The 17,559-nt window shown below is 53.2% G+C and overlaps 1 protein-coding gene across 3 annotated transcripts in view; it reads right to left on the bottom strand.

Moving 5' to 3' along the window:
- Positions 1 to 3,803: 3,803 nt before the first annotated feature.
- Positions 3,804 to 17,559, bottom strand: part of lipeb (lipase, hormone-sensitive b) — a 72,201-nt gene continuing 58,445 nt past the window's right edge. For all 3 annotated transcript variants that reach the window (XM_068018439.1, XM_068018442.1, XM_068018440.1), the window contains 2 exons: positions 10,689 to 11,098; positions 3,804 to 5,242 (listed from right to left, as the gene is read on the bottom strand). In XM_068018439.1, coding sequence (XP_067874540.1) covers positions 4,922 to 5,242; positions 10,689 to 11,098 — 731 coding nt within the window. In that variant the 3' untranslated portion in view covers positions 3,804 to 4,921. The remainder of the gene's footprint in view (positions 5,243 to 10,688; positions 11,099 to 17,559) is intronic.

Genomic DNA, 17,559 nt, shown 5'->3' on the forward strand with positions numbered 1-17,559 from the left:
AAATTCATTTCGATAAATCTGGAATTAAAAAGCGAGTATGGGGATTACGATGAAACAAGCATCTGGTTCAATAATGCCCACGAGCGACAAAAACTGCCATCCGTACCTGGTCTGGTGTATATGTGGGTGACTCATAACTGCCCCTCTGAAATGGCCGTGCATGGCAGGGATGGGCCCTAAATCCTTGCAGATGACACAGACATGAATTTAAAAACAATGAATGTATTTAGAATAATGTATGTAGCAAATGTCTGTTAATAAGACTCCGGGGCCCATGGCCCTGCATTGGTTACAGGATGGGCAGCTTGCTAATCAAAGTAGACTAGACTCTGCTCTCTAGGTGGTGACCCTCCCATGCAGGGGATTGTGATCACACCCTCCCCCCCCTCCCCCGGCAGCATGTGAGGAAACTACCGCAGCACAACAAATACAAAATCAGCAGCAACTGACGGATTTCCGAAAAAGAGAAGGAAAATCACCTTTCTGCGGCACCTTTCACAACTTCAGCACATCACAACACCCTTTACAGTCAGTGTTGTAATGTAGGAACTGCTGCAAACAATTTGCACACAGCAAGCTCCCACAAACAGCAATGTGATAAAAACCAGATCATCTGTTTTTAGTGACATTGATTGAGGGATAAATTATTGGCTCTGAACAAAGTCGTGGCCTGGGATGTTTTCCCTTCACCCAAGAGTGGGAAAGACAGGGCCCTCAGTTTAATATCACATCTGAATGACAGCACCTCAAACAATGCAGCACTACACTGGGAGTGTTGGTCTGGTTTATGACCGTAAGTTTCTGATAAGCCTGTCCAATGTTCTGAGCCATATTCCGAGAGAGATCATGCAGGCTTAGTCTCTGGACGGTGCTGTGTTAGCTGGTCCCAGTGGGAGAAGCAGGTTTTTCTGGCAGTGGGAGCGGTGAGAGTGTTGCATTTAGCCATAGTGCCCCTGTCATAGGGAAATGGAAAAGTCCACGGCCTCCCACTTCTAGTCAGGCTCCAGCTGACCCCTACTGGAAAGCAAATGCATGAGGACACACACACTCCCTCACTCAGGCACACGCATGCAGTCAGTAACTCACAGTGACACAAAGTCAGGCACCTGATCAGTCACAGTCAGTCAGTTAATCAAGCATTCACTCAGTCAGTCACCCTCACACACACACACACAATCAATGTCAGTCACACACTGTCAGTCGTCAAGTCAGTCAATCACACTCGGCAAACGTAGTCAATCACGCATTCAGTCAAGCATTCACTCAGTTACCCATAGTCGGTCATCACAGTCATTCATCCACACCCTCAGCCTGTCACACACCCAGTCACTTAGTTATTCATCCAGCCAATGGGTGGCACAGTGGCGCAGTGGTTAGCACCGCAGCCTCACAGTTCCAGCGACCCGGGTTCAATTCTGGGTACTGCCTGTGTGGAGTTTGCAAGTTCTCCCTGTGCCTGCGTGGGTTTCCTCCGGGTGCTCCGGTTTCCTCCCACAGGCCAAAAGACTTGCAGGGTGATAGGTTAATTGGACATCATAAATTGCCCCTAGTATAGGTAGGTGGTAGGGAAATATAGGGGCATGGTGGGGAAATATAGGGACATGGTGGGAACATGGAATTAGTGTAGAATTAGTATAAATGGGTGGTTGATGGTCGGCACAGACTCGGTGGGCTGAAGGGCCCGTTTCAGTGCTGTATCTCTAAACTAAAACTAAACTAAACTCGAACACACAGGCTACAGTCGCAGACACACAGTCATACAGAAACACACACAAGCACACAGTTATACTCACTCAGTTATACAGAAACTCATACACTCACACACACACAAAATGAAAAGTCCGGCACACAGTCTGGAGTTAAAATCTTTGTTTAATGTGTGTATGAAGTAATCTCCAATCCCCCGGTGAACTCAGTGTTGGCTTGGCTGCTGGTGGGTGGCTCTCTCCCAGGTCAGGCCCATGGCACAGCCAATGCCTGACTCATTTTCACTGAATTCACATCAGCCAATGGGATCAGAAGACATAAGTGCAGTAATGGATATTAAAAGTGGAAATGCTTCACTGAAAGAGAAAAGATCATTTAGGGGGGAGATGGGTTATTTAAACAGGGAAATGGGTCAGTTAGAAAGAGAGAGGAGGAAATGGACCAGTAAGAGAGAGAGAGGAAATGGGCCAGATAGAAAGAGAGGGAGAAAATGGGTCCGTTAGAGAGAGAGGGAAATGGGTCCGTTAGAGAGAGAGGGGAAATGGGTCCGTTAGAGAGAGAGGGGAAATGGGTCCGTTAGAGAGAGAGGGGAAATGGGTCCGTTAGAGAGAGAGGGGAAATGGGTCCGTTAAGAGAGAGAGGGAAATGGGTCCATTAGAGAGTGAGGGGAATTGGGTCCATTAGAGAGAGAGGGGAATTGGGTCCGTTAGAGAGAGAGGGGAATTGGGTCCGTTAGAGAGAGAGGGGAATTGGGTCCGTTAGAGAGAGAGGGGAATTGGGTCCGTTAGAGAGAGAGGGGAATTGGGTCCGTTAGAGAGAGAGGGGAATTGGGTCCGTTAGAGAGAGAGGGGAATTGGGTCCGTTAGAGAGAGAGGGGAATTGGGTCCGTTAGAGAGAGAGGGGAATTGGGTCCGTTAGAGAGAGAGGGGAAATGGGTCCATTAGAGAGTGAGGGGAAATGGATCCGTTAAGAGAGAGAGGGAAATGGGTCCATTAGAGAGTATGGGGAAATGGGTCCGTTAGAGAGAGAGGGGAAATGGGTCCGTTAGAGAGAGAGGGGAAATGGGTCCGCTAGAGAGAGAGGGGAAATGGGTCCGTTAGAGAGAGAGGGAAATGGGTCCGTTAGAGAGAGAGGGGAAATGGATCCGTTAGAGAGAGAGGGAGAAAATGGGTCTGTTAGAGAGGGGACATGAGTCAGTTAGGGAGTGAGGGAAAATTGGTCCCTTAGAGAGAGATAAGATGGGTCACATGAAGGGCCCATGCAGTTTAATAAAGGGCTTGATATCTAATGAGAGGGCAATAGCTGGAACCGCAGGGTTTTCCTTCCAATTTGTGCTTTGCTCACAATGCAGAGCGGCTGCCTGTGATTGGATAATTCTCCCCATGGTATCATCTTCAGTGACCATGATCAAGATAGCCCTGTGGAGTGCCGGCATAGACTCGATGGGCCGAATGGCCTCCTTCTGAGCCCTAAATGAGTATGACTCTGTAAGGGCAAGGCATTGTGGACAGTGCTGGCATCACAAAGGTGGAGAATGGGAAGATTCGAATGGGGGAAGGGGGAGTGAGACGGAGGAGGGGGCGAGGTGAGACACAGAGCGGCAGGAGGGAGAGGGGAGGGCAGTGAGTGTCCACTGTAATGCTATTACTAATAAGGGCGCACCAGGCAATAATAAAGGGGCTGAGATACCACAGTAATGGGATGAAAGCCTCATGGGGAGGGGCTTATTATGGGCTATTCAATGTATAATTTTCACCCTTTAACACATGATATACCTGACTGTATACAACAAATGAGCAGCAGCTGAGTGGCTAAACAAACTTCAGCAACCCCCTCGCAACAGTTTCACAGCCCCTCCCTCCCTCTCTCCCAATCTTCTCTTCCTCCTACTTCCCTCCCCTGCCCCTCTCCATTCCCCCTTCCTCACACCTACCCTCTCCTCTTCTCCCTCACTCTCCCACCATCCCCAAACTCTCTTCCCCCACCTTCCCCAGAATTAACAGGGCGAATGGCCTCCCTTCTGTGCTGTAACTATCTAGTGATCCACCTCCCTCCTCACTCTCCCTCTCCCTCCCCCTCCCCACCTGCGCTCCCCCTCTCTCCCTCCTCCCACAAAAACTAAATCATGTGGTGAGACAAATATCTACGGGTTAAAATTCAATGCAATGCCTCTCTCAAACACGCTGGTGCCATCCTCCTTGGGACCCTCAGAGAGCCGGTCCTACGTGAGGCAGGTTTACCCATGAGATTGTGTCTGAGCTACACCCAACCTCCGGATATTAACAGCATCACACTTCAATGCCAGCTTGTTGCTTTGCCTCTCATCTTACATTTTGTAAGGACCTGCAGTACTAGTTTCATATGTCGAGCACAGCTCCCAAGGACCTCAACAACAGACCCAGTCTCTCACTCAGGGCAATCGAAGAACCCACAGTAAAGCAGGATTGGGGACAGCAACACAATCCACATCCAGACTGTGACTGCAATTTTATACACCGGGGTGGGGGGGTGAGGGGTGACGCCATGTGGAGGTGGAGGCACCGGGCATCAGGGGGAATAGAGCAGGGGAGGTAACAGAATAAATACATCATCTCTATCAGCAATCCAAAACAGAGCAGAAACAAATCATTTAAAATTATATATACATATGTAACACAAGAAGTTAACACAATCATAGACAGGGAAAAGTAAGACACAGACTCACACAAGCAAACACAGGCTCACACAGACACACTTGCATGCACACAGACAGACAGACAAACAGACACAAGCACAGACAGACACTCTTATAAAGGCAGCAATCCGAATGATTCAGACAAAGTAAATTGCACCTTCCCTGCAATGGCCGAAAGGAGGTGTTGTGCTTTGGTCTCCATCAGTGTCAGGTCTCACACATGTGCAAAGGCCCTGCACACTATCGCTGTGCTCTGCAGGGTCCATTGGCCACACACTTCCCGAGCACACTGCAGCTTACACTTGTGCGTGCTGTTTGCCCGCATAGCGTGTACATATGCCCTGGCAACACGGTGGGGATAGTGGGGAGAACTCTGCACTGAACCCCCTGGGTGGCCCCACTAATAGTCACAGCCCTTTCAAAGGGGTTTGGTCCGAGGATGAGAGTGGAATTAGAAGCTTTAGAAAACTGTGCAGTCCACGACTGTCCACTTATGCACAAGGAGAGTGCACGCTTGCTTACACAGAGGATTGGATGGGGCTAAGCCCCAATTTCTCTGTTGGAGACCATGCTCAGGTCATCGGGCTGCCTGACCTCAGCAGCTGGCGGGGGTTTGGCTCCGAGCCGCTCCAGTTTGCGGTGTTTGCGTGTCTGGCCGCTGGCCGCCCGGCTGTGGAAGATCTCCCGGATCTTGTCCACACAGATGTTGGAGGCCTCTTTGGTCTCGCGGGAGAGTTGGGAGAGGCTGAGGAAGCCGTGGGGAAGGTCCTCCACCACTCGCAGGGTTACCGGCTGCCCCACATTTCGCAGCCGCTTGGCAAACATCACCGAGTCGTCCAGCATGGGGTCAAGGGCGCAGGCCTGAAGTGGGGGAGTGGAGAACACTGTTAACACACCACAATCTACAAACTAATCCGCCCGTCCCACACCGCAACCCAGTACTGCCCATCCGACAGTACTGCACTCCCTCAGTACTGACCCTCTGACAGTGCAGCATCCCCTCAGTACCGACCCTCTGACAGTGCAGCATCCCCTCAGTACCGACCCTCCGACAGTGCAGCATCCCCTCAGTACGGTCCCTCTGACAGTGCAGAGCTCCCTCAGGACTGCCCCCTCCGACAGTGCAGAGCTCCCTCAGGACTGCCCCCTCTGACAGTGCAGAGCTCCCTCAGGACTGCCCCCTCTGACAGTGCAGAGCTCCCTCAGGACTGCCCCCTCTGACAGTGCAGAGCTCCCTCAGGACTGCCCCCTCTGACAGTGCAGAGCTCCCTCAGGACTGCCCCCTCCGACAGTGCAGAGCTCCCTCAGGACTGCCCCCTCTGACAGTGCAGAGCTCCCTCAGGACTGCCCCCTCTGACAGTGCAGAGCTCCCTCAGGACTGACCCTCCGACAGTGCAGAGCTCCCTCAGTATTGGCACTGGATGCGTCGAGCTGGCTCGTGCGCAAGTCTCTGGCAGTGGGACTCAAACCCACGGCCTTCTGAATCAGAGACGAAAGAGAGTGTTAGACCTGGAGCCACAGCTGACACCCAGGATGGGGAACATCACAGTCAATCCTGATCTGATTTTAACCCAGCAGAGGTAATGACCTAGTAATGTGGAATCAGCATCCCATAATCACTCACTCACCCAGGGAGACAGTAAAAAGGTTAGAAAAGAAAATCAGCTTGGCAACCTGGCTCATGAGCACGACTCTCCCTCCCATCACCAACCTCACCAGAATATCCCACTGACATTCACTCTCCAGGCCATAGGCAAACCAACCTGGGAGCAGGGACTCCAGATTTCAGTCTGTCTCCAGGCGGGAACACTGAACGCACAGTTTTTGGTGAATTACTCTCCCGTTCTATCAATTGATGAGTGATGGTTGTTTGAGTGGCTGAAACACTCCTCAGAATTTGGAACAGGGGGTCCCAGGGAGTGTGTCAATATTTGCAGCAGATTCATGGCAGTGTGTCAATATTTACAGGGGAGTTCCCGGACAGCGTGTCAGTATTCACAGGGGAGTTCCCGGACAGTGTGTCAGTATTCACAGGGGAGTTCCCGGACAGCGTGTCAGTATTCACAGGGGAGTTCCCGGACAGCGTGTCAGTATTCACAGGGGAGTTCCCGGACAGCGTGTCAGTATTCACAGGGGAGTTCCCGGGGAGCGTGTCAGTATTCACAGGGGAGTTCCCGGACAGTGTGTCAATATTTACAGGGGAGTTCCCGGACAGTGTGTCAGTATTCACAGGGGAGTTCCCGGACAGCGTGTCAGTATTCACAGGGGAGTTCCCGTGGAGCGTGTCAGTATTCACAGGGGAGTTCCCGGACAGCGTGTCAGTATTCACAGGGGAGTTCCCGGACAGCGTGTCAGTATTCACAGGGGAGTTCCCGGACAGCGTGTCAGTATTCACAGGGGAGTTCCCGGACAGCGTGTCAGTATTCACAGGGGAGTTCCCGGACAGCGTGTCAGTATTCACAGGGGAGTTCCCGGACAGCGTGTCAGTATTCACAGGGGAGTTCCCGGACAGCGTGTCAGTATTCACAGGGGAGTTCCCGGACAGCGTGTCAGTATTCACAGGGGAGTTCCCGGACAGCGTGTCAGTATTCACAGGGGAGTTCCCGGACAGCGTGTCAGTATTCACAGGGGAGTTCCCGGACAGCGTGTCAGTATTCACAGGGGAGTTCCCGGACAGCGTGTCAGTATTCACAGGGGAGTTCCCGGACAGCGTGTCAGTATTCACAGGGGAGTTCCCGGACAGCGTGTCAGTATTCACAGGGGAGTTCCCGGACAGCGTGTCAGTATTCACAGGGGAGTTCCCGGACAGCGTGTCAGTATTCACAGGGGAGTTCCCGGACAGCGTGTCAGTATTCACAGGGGAGTTCCCGGACAGCGTGTCAGTATTCACAGGGGAGTTCCCGGACAGCGTGTCAGTATTCACAGGGGAGTTCCCGGGGAGTGTGTCAGTATTTACAGGGGAGTTCCCAGACAGCGTGTCAGTATTCACAGGGGAGTTCCCGGACAGCGTGTCAGTATTTACAGGGGGGTTCCCGGGGAGCGTGTCAGTATTCACAGGGGAGTTCCCGGACAGCGTGTCAGTATTCACAGGGGAGTTCCCGGGGAGCGTGTCAGTATTCACAGGGGAGTTCCCGGACAGCGTGTCAGTATTCACAGGGGAGTTCCCGGACAGCGTGTCAGTATTCACAGGGGAGTTCCCGGACAGCGTGTCAGTATTCACAGGGGAGTTCCCGGACAGCGTGTCAGTATTCACAGGGGAGTTCCCGGACAGTGTGTCAGTATTCACAGGGGAGTTCCCGGACAGTGTGTCAGTATTCACAGGGGAGTTCCCGGGGAGTGTGTCAGTATTTACAGGGGAGTTCCCAGACAGCGTGTCAGTATTCACAGGGGAGTTCCCGGACAGCGTGTCAGTATTTACAGGGGGGTTCCCGGGGAGCGTGTCAGTATTCACAGGGGAGTTCCCGGACAGCGTGTCAGTATTCACAGGGGAGTTCCCGGACAGCGTGTCAGTATTCACAGGGGAGTGTGTCAGTATTCACAGGGGAGTTCCCAGACAGTGTGTCAGTATTCACAGGGGAGTTCCCGGGGAGCGTGTCAGTATTCACAGGGGAGTTCCCGGACAGCGTGTCAGTATTCACAGGGGAGTTCCCGGACAGCGTGTCAGTATTCACAGGGGAGTTCCCGGACAGCGTGTCAGTATTCACAGGGACGTTCCCGGGGAGCGTGTCAGTATTCACAGGGACGTTCCCGGGGAGTGTGTCAGTATTCACAGGGACGTTCCCGGGGAGTGTGTCAGTATTCACAGGGACGTTCCCGGGCAGTGTGTCAGTATTCACAGGGGAGTTCCCAGGGAGTGTGTCAGTATTCACAGGGGAGTTCCCGGACAGCGTGTCAGTATTCACAGGGGAGTTCCCGGGGAGCGTGTCAGTATTCACAGGGGAGTTCCCGGGGAGCGTGTCAGTATTCACAGGGGCGTTCCCGGACAGTGTGTCAGTATTCACAGGGGAGTTCCCGGACAGTGTGTCAGTATTTACAGGGGAGTTCCCGGACAGCGTGTCAGTATTCACAGGGGAGTTCCCGGACAGCGTGTCAGTATTCACAGGGGAGTTCCCGGACAGCGTGTCAGTATTCACAGGGGAGTTCCCGGACAGCGTGTCAGTATTCACAGGGGAGTTCCCGGACAGCGTGTCAGTATTCACAGGGGAGTTCCCGGACAGCGTGTCAGTATTCACAGGGGAGTTCCCGGACAGCGTTTCAGTATTCACAGGGGAGTTCCCGGACAGCGTGTCAGTATTCACAGGGGAGTTCCCGGACAGCGTGTCAGTATTCACAGGGGAGTTCCCGGACAGCGTGTCAGTATTCACAGGGGAGTTCCCGGACAGCGTGTCAGTATTCACAGGGGAGTTCCCGGACAGCGTGTCAGTATTCACAGGGGAGTTCCCGGACAGCGTGTCAGTATTCACAGGGGAGTTCCCGGACAGCGTTTCAGTATTCACAGGGGAGTTCCCGGACAGCGTGTCAGTATTCACAGGGGAGTTCCCGGACAGTGTGTCAGTATTTACAGGGGAGTTCCCGGACAGTGTGTCAGTATTCACAGGGGAGTTCCCGGACAGCGTGTCAGTATTCACAGGGGAGTTCCCGGACAGCGTGTCAGTATTCACAGGGGAGTTCCCGGACAGCGTGTCAGTATTCACAGGGGAGTTCCCGGACAGCGTGTCAGTATTCACAGGGGAGTTCCCGGACAGCGTGTCAGTATTCACAGGGGAGTTCCCGGACAGCGTGTCAGTATTCACAGGGGAGTTCCCGGACAGCGTGTCAGTATTCACAGGGGAGTTCCAAGACAGTGTGTCAGTATTCACAGGGGAGTTCCCGGACAGTGTGTCAGTATTCACAGGGGAGTTCCCGGGGAGTGTGTCAGTATATACAGGGGAGTTCCCTGGACAGTGTGTCAGTATTCACAGGGGAGTTCCCGGACAGTGTGTCAGTATTCACAGGGGAGTTCCCGGACAGTGTGTCAGTATTCACAGGGGAGTTCCCGGACAGTGTGTCAGTATTCACAGGGGAGTTCCCGGACAGTGTGTCAGTATTCACAGGGTAGTTCCCGGACAGTGTGTCAGTATTCACAGGGGAGTTCCCGGACAGTGTGTCAGTATTCACAGGGGAGTTCCCGGACAGTGTGTCAGTATTCACAGGGGAGTTCCCGGACAGTGTGTCAGTATTCACAGGGGAGTTCCCGGACAGCGTGTCAGTATTCACAGGGGAGTTCCCGGACAGTGTGTCAGTATTCACAGGGGAGTTCCCGGACAGTGTGTCAGTATTCACAGGGGAGTTCCCGGACAGCGTGTCAGTATTCACAGGGGAGTTCCCGGACAGCGTGTCAGTATTCACAGGGGAGTTCCAAGACAGTGTGTCAGTATTCACAGGGGAGTTCCCGGACAGTGTGTCAGTATTCACAGGGGAGTTCCCGGGGAGTGTGTCAGTATATACAGGGGAGTTCCCTGGACAGTGTGTCAGTATTCACAGGGGAGTTCCCGGACAGTGTGTCAGTATTCACAGGGGAGTTCCCGGACAGTGTGTCAGTATTCACAGGGGAGTTCCCGGACAGTGTGTCAGTATTCACAGGGGAGTTCCCGGACAGTGTGTCAGTATTCACAGGGGAGTTCCCGGACAGTGTGTCAGTATTCACAGGGTAGTTCCCGGACAGTGTGTCAGTATTCACAGGGGAGTTCCCGGACAGTGTGTCAGTATTCACAGGGGAGTTCCCGGACAGTGTGTCAGTATTCACAGGGGAGTTCCCGGACAGTGTGTCAGTATTCACAGGGGAGTTCCCGGACAGTGTGTCAGTATTCACAGGGGAGTTCCCGGACAGTGTGTCAGTATTCACAGGGGAGTTCCCGGACAGTGTGTCAGTATTCACAGGGGAGTTCCCGGACAGTGTGTCAGTATTCACAGGGAAGTTCCCAGGGAGTGTGTCAGTATTTACAGGGGAGTTCCCGCACAGTGTGTCAGTATTTACAGGGGAGTTCCCGCACAGTGTGTCAGTATTTACAGGGGAGTTCCCGCACAGTGTGTCAGTATTCACAGGGGAGTTCCCGGGGAGTGTGCCAGTATTCACAGGGACGTTCCCGGGGTGTGTGTCAGTATTTACAGGGGAGTTCCCAGGGAGTGTGGCAGTACCATCGACACTCACCATTAGATGTATTGGTTGGTGGTTGTGGAAAGGCCAGGGGACGGTGGGGGTGGTGGAGGGGGTGGTGGTGTGTGTTGGGGGACAAGGTGCAGTAATTAAATAACCATCGACACTTACCACTAGGTGCATCGGTGGTAGCCCTCGGAGCATGTCATCTGGGGCCAGCAGCGGAGACATGAAGGGGTTCTTCACGATGGCCGACGTCTGCAGTTTAATGTTGGCTGCTGCTGCATGGCTGCGGAGTGGCTGGAAACCCCCGGGGAACTGCAATGTCCTGGGCTCCTGCTCCCCAGCCCGGTTCCCCTCCTCCTGCTCCTCCTTTTCCTCCTGGTAGAAGCCAGCTCTTGGCCTGGTGCTTGCTTGGGCATTGGGTTCTTGGTCTGCCAGGCTCTGACTGCTGGAGGACGGGGTGGAATCACCCAGTTCTTGGCAAGTCCGGCTCATCACAAAGTTCTGGTCCAGGTCTGACGAGGAGCTTGTGGAGCCGCCGGTCAGGGCAGCCTCCGAGCAGCTCTTCCTCACTGCCTCTGTCAGGGGGTTGGGGAGAAGAAGACAACATTGCCCATCTCAGTCTCTGTCTGAATTGTAACTGCAAAACTCACCCCCTTTTCACCCACAATACTGAAGGGCAGCAGTTAAACCCCACTGAATCCATGAATAGTCACACAGTTTGACACGGTACAGAAAGACAGAACATGCATTTGTATATCGCCTTTCCACCAATTCAGCACACCCAGTAAAGTACTTTTTTAAAAAGTGCAGTCACTGTTGTGATGTAGGAAACAGGGCAGCCAATTTACACACAGCAAGATCCCACAAAAAGCAATGTGATAACAACCAAATAATCTGTTCTAGTGATGTCGATGAAGGGATAAATATTCAGCCCAGGGCACTGGGAAAACTCCCCTGCTCTTCTTCCAATAATGCTGTGGGATCTGGGTGAGTGTGCAAAGGCAGGCAGGCAGGCAGCACCATACTGGGAAAGCGTGCACAGTGTGAGGTCCCAGGTGATAAGGTCCCAGGCAGACAGACAACACCACTCGAGGCACAGGATACAGGGCGAGGCAAGCAAGGGTGACAGAGAAAGCAAAGAGAGACAGACACAGGAAGAGACCGTCAGCCAAAGGGCACCATGCCACAGTGGGTTACTGGTTAATGGAGAGAGTAGCTTCAAAACAAAAGCCGATGGGTTTGCCAGGTCACAGCACAGAGAGGCTCCTACCAGAGACAAGATAGTTAGAAATGACCGGCTTCTCCAGTCGCAGCAGATGCACCAGTAGGGTCAGAGGTCGCCTGAGACAGGCCCAGAGCTGCAATCCCACTGCAGACACAAGACAGAGCTCAGTGCCCATAGGCGACAGGGAGGAAACGCATCAGCGAGCAACATCTCAACAAAAGACAGGTACCCCCGCAGAGCTGTACTGATGAGGGAAGCAGTAACAGCCCACCGCCACTGCTTGTAAAACCTGCACAGAGAGCATGTCAGGGATCAAACACATGGTTTGCATTACATTTCACAACCTGGGTTTACCTGTCCCCAGTAGTGGTCAGAGCCCAGATCCCAATCCTGGGACAGTGGGAACTAAATCCCGATCTGAATCCCAGCCCAGTGCAAGCTGAGATGTGGAACTAACTCCCGATCCAAATCCCAGGACAGTGTGAACTAACTCCCGATCCCAATCCCGGGACAGTGTAAACTAACTCCCGTTCCCAATCCCGGGACAGTGTGAACTAACTCCCGATCCCAATCCCGGGACAGTGTGAACTAACTCCCGATCCCAATCCCGGGACAGTGTGAACTAACTCCCGATCCCAATCCCGGGACAGTGTGAACTAACTCCCGTTCCCAATCCCGGGACAGTGTGAACTAACTCCCGATCCCAATCCCGGGACAGTGTGAACTAACTCCCGATCCCAATCCTAGGACAGTGTGAACTAACTCCCAATCCCGGTACAGTGCGAGTTTGAGATGTGGAACTAACTCCCGATCCCAATCCCGGGACAGTGTGAACTAACTCCCGATCCCAATCCCGGGACAGTGTGAACTAACTCCCGTTCCCAATCCCGGGACAGTGTGAACTAACTCCCGTTCCCAATCCCGGGACAGTGTGAACTAACTCCCGATCCCAATCCCGGGACAGTGTGAACTAACTCCCGATCCCAATACCAGGACAGTGTGAACTAACTCCCGATCCCAATCCTAGGACAGTGTGAACTAACTCCCAATCCCGGTACAGTGCGAGTTTGAGATGTGGAACTAACTCCCGATCCCAATCCCGGGACAGTGTGAACTAACTCCCGATCCCAATCCCGGGACAGTGTGAACTAACTCCCGATCCCAATCCCGGGACAGTGTGAACTAACTCCCGATCCCAATCCCGGGACAGTGTGAACTAACTCCCGATCCTAATACCAGGACAGTGTGAGTTTGAGTTGTGGAACTAACTCCCGAGCCCAATCCCGGGATAGTGGGAGTTGAGGTGTGAACTAACTCCCGATCCCAAATCCGGGACAGTGCGAGTTTGAGATGTGGAAATAACATCCGATCCCAATCCCGGGACAGTGGGAGTTGGAGATGTGGAACTAACTCCCAATCCCAAAATAGTGCGAGTTGATGTGTGAAAATAACTCCCAATCTCGGGACAGTGGGAGTTTGAGATGTGAAAATAACTCCTGATCTCAATCCCGGGACGGTGGGAGTTGAGGTGTGGAACTAACTCCCAATCCCAATCCCAGGATAGTGAGAGTTGAGGTGTGGAACTAACTACCGATCCCAATCCCAGGACAGTGTGAACTAACTCCCGATCCCAATCCCAGGACAGTGGGAGTTGAGGTGTGGAACTAACTCCCAATCCCAATCCCAGGACAGTGCGAGTTGATGTATGAAAATAAATCCCAATCCCAATCCCAGGACAGCGGGAGTTGAGGTGTGGAACTAACTCCCAAGTCCAATACCAGGATAGTGGGAGATGACACCTCCTCGCCCTGTCCCTCCCCTTCCCCCTCCTCGCCCTGTCCCTCCCCTTCCCCCTCCTCGCCCTGTCCCTCTCCTTCGCTTCCCCCTCCTCGCCCTGTCCCTTTCCTTCCCTTCCCCTCTTCTCACTGCCTCTCCCTCTAACTCCCTGCTTTCTTCCTCCCTTCTTTCCCCTCACTACGCTTCCCCCTCCTCCCCTCAACCTTCATAGACCTCCGATTCGTCCTTGATGTTCCTCCATATTCTCCAGCATATATTCACTTGGACATTCTGAATTTCCCAACCATAGCCACTAGGCTTCTCCCTCTCACTCAGTTACTTTGAGCCCCACATCCTCCTGAACTCACTTTCTCTCCTTCAGTGCCGATTTGGATTCCTCATGCACCATGAAGCACCAAGGGCAGGTTTTTTGCTGTTCACAGTGCTACATTAACACAGTTGTCAAAGTCAGTGGTCACATTGCCAGCCCTGCATGCTGACACCCCTCCTCTTAACTCTTCCAGCTCCCTCCCGTATTCTGAAGACTCTTCTGGAGTACAACAACTTGTATTGATATAGTGTCTTTAACGTAGAAAAAACGTCCCTCAACGATTCACAGGAGCGTAAATCTGACAAAATTTAACAACGGGCCAGAGAGAGACATCTGACAGGTGACATCTCACACATCCCACTCCCCCCTCTTCATGCCCATCCCACTCCCCAGTCTCCTTCCACTCCCTGCCACTCATCATCTGCAACTCCCACTCTATGCCCCCTCCCCCCTGCGCAAACCTCCAACTCCCCCACCGCTCTCCTCACGCGTGCCTCCCACTCTCTCCCCAACTGCTCCCCCACATGCATGCCTCCCACTCTCCCCAACCCCCACCTCGCGTATGCTTCCCACTCTCTCCCCAACACCCCCCCCCTCAAGCGTGCCTCCCACTCTCCATCCATCACCCCCGCATGTCTCCCACTCTCCATCCATCCCCCCTGCATTCCTCCCACTCTCCATCCATCCCCCTGCATTCCTCCCACTCTCCATCCATCCCCCCTGCATTCCTCCCACTCTCCATCCATCCCCCCTGCATTCCTCCCACTCTCCATCCATCCCCCTGCATTCCTCCCACTCTCCATCCATCCATCCCCACATTCCTCCCACTCTCCATCCATCCCCCCGCATTCCACCCACTCTCCATCCATCCCCCCTGCATTCCTCCCACTCTCCATCCATCCCCCCGCATTCCTCCCACTCTCCATCCATCCCCCCGCATTCCTCCCACTCTCCATCCATCCCCCCGCATTCCTCCCACTCTCCATCCATCCCCCTGCATTCCTCTCACTCTCCATCCATCCCCCCTGCATGCCTCTCACTCTCCATCCATCCCCCCCGCATTCCTCCCACTCTCCATCCATCCCCCTGCATTCCTCTCACTCTCCATCCATCCCCCCTGCATGCCTCTCACTCTCCATCCATCCCCCCCGCATTCCTCTCACTCTCCATCCATCCCCCCACTCCTCACGCATGCCTTCCTCTCCCCTCCGCATTCCTCACACATGCCTCCCTCTCCCCTTCCCCTCCACCACCGCGCGCATGCCTCCCACTTGCCCACCTCCCCCTGCCTTCCCTCCCCCCTCCTCGCGCATGCCTCCCACTGCATTCACCCCCCTTGCCCATATCTCTCACTCCATTCCCCCCCTGCTTGCACGTGCCTCCCACACCACCCCCTCTTCAGACACACCTCCCACTCCGCCCCCCCATTGTGTTCGCACCTCCCACTTCCCCACCTCTCCACGCGCCTGTGCCCCCCCTCTCCTTGCACGCACCTCCCACTTCCCCCCACCCCCACTCCACGCCTCTCCTCACGTGTCCCATTCTGCCTCTCTGCTTATGTTCTCCATCTCCTCACATGCCCTATTCTACCCCTTGTCACATTCGTCTCTTTCCACCTCACCTGACATATCCCACAGCTGGACTGTTAGCTCCTTATTCCTGACACAAAAGCTTTCACTTTCCGGGTAGTGGATGAAATGTCAATGGAGTGGGAAGGATGCACAGCCTCGAGTCTGGGCTTGGATCATAAACAACCTAAAAAACCCATTCAACTCGCCAAGCAGAGAAATGAAACTCACACGATCTGGTCTCCTCTATTATCCATTAACTTAGACAGCTTCAATAAATCTGCAGCTTCCAGGCTCAGCTCTGTGTCTCAGTCAATGGTAAAGGCAGGTGTTCATCGACTATGCTCCATACATATGATCAATAACCCAATCTGCATTGGAAACCTGCCTGTCGGAAAGTATTAGGTGCTCATTGAGACTAAATCCATTGATCAGTTTTACCCCAGACAGTGTGTGCTTATCTGGGCATGATGGACTGTACCCAGTGAGTCTGCAGCCTTTAGTTGCTGTGAACTAAAGGCCGGCTCGGGTCTGCAAATGAAACCCGACTCGAGCCCGACAGAACCACATCCGACCCGAGCCCGACCCAGCCCGAGTCCTTTGATGTTTTCTCGCGCCTGTCTGACCATCAGTTAACCTAGCTTCCGTTTTTCACTTTGTTGCTTATCTGCACAAGCTTAAAACAAACTGTAACTAAACAACCTTTCAAGTCCAAAAAGTACATTAACATTGGAGCCACGTACCGGAGGTGGTGAGAGAGCATGTCCGACCCGGCTCGACCTGAGCTGAGATCGAATGCCGGACCCGGAAGAGCGACCCGAACCCGACACATGTCGTTGGGTCCCGTCGGGTTCGGGCCAGGTAGCCATGCTCTACTGTGAACCTTTCTGGCTCATTCAGCTCCATGTCGAGTCCTGGGACATTGGGAGCTGCTGATTCACAGAATTGTTACAGTGCAGGAGGCCCTTTCAGCAATTCCCTCAGTTCCATTCCCCTGCATTCTCCCCGTAACCCTGCACATTCTCTTTTCATACAACTGTAATTCCCTTTTGAATGCTTCAATTGAACCTGCCTCCACCACGTTCTCAGGCAGCACATTCCAGACCTCAAACACCCTGTGTGAAAAAGTTTTTCCTCATGTCACTTTTGCTTCTCTTAGCAAATACTTTTAAATCTGTGCCCTCTCATTCTCAATCCTTTCGCGAGTGGGAACAGTTTCTCTCTATTCTGTCCAGACCACTCATGATTTTGAATACTTCTATCAAATCACCTCTCAGCCTCCTCTTCTCCAAGAAAAACAGTCCAAACTTCTTCAATCTGTCTTCATAACTGAAATTCCTCATCCCTGGAATCATTTTCATGAATCTCTCCAATTCCCCCACGTCTTTCCTAAAGTGCGGCGCCCAGAATTGGACGCAATACTCCAGCTGAGGACGAACTAGTGTCTTATACAGGTTCAACATAACTTCCTTGCTCTTGTACTCTATGCCCCTTTTAATGAAGCCCAGGATACTAGCCTGTGTTTGCTGATCCTCCAATCACAGATTTCCTCTCCCCTGCACTTGCTGCTTCTCCAATCACAGATTATCTCTCCCCTGCACTTGCTGCTCCTCCAATCACAGATTATCTCTCCCCTGCACTTGCTGCTCCTCCAATCACAGATTCCCTCTCCCCTGCACTTGCTGCTCCTCCAATCACAGATTATCTCTCCCCTGCACTTGCTGCTCCTCCAATCACAGATTCCCTCTCCCCTGCACTTGCTGCTCCTCCAATCACAGATTCCCTCTCCCCTGCACTTGCTGCTCCTCCAATCACAGATTCCCTCTCCCCTGCACTTGCTGCTCCTCCAATCATAGACTGCCTCTCTCCCGCACTCGCTGCTCCTCCAATCAGAGCTGCACCTTTTCCCGCTCTCTCGGCAGCCACCCGCGCTTTTGCAATGGGTGTTTTGTTGCTCAACTTCACACTCCCCTTCCTCCCTGCTTTGCTTCAATTTGTTGCGAGTGGCCTGTTTAATTCAATAAAAGGCACATTCCGGCTTGCTGTGCGGCTACGCACGCATACATTTGAGGAGGAATACTGAACCTTACGAGTAAGAGTCGTTAGATAGCAACTTGAAGCAGGAAGCCTGGCTGA

This window comes from Heterodontus francisci, chromosome 39 (assembly GCF_036365525.1).
Source record: "Heterodontus francisci isolate sHetFra1 chromosome 39, sHetFra1.hap1, whole genome shotgun sequence".
Classification (NCBI taxonomy): Eukaryota; Metazoa; Chordata; class Chondrichthyes; order Heterodontiformes; family Heterodontidae; genus Heterodontus; species Heterodontus francisci.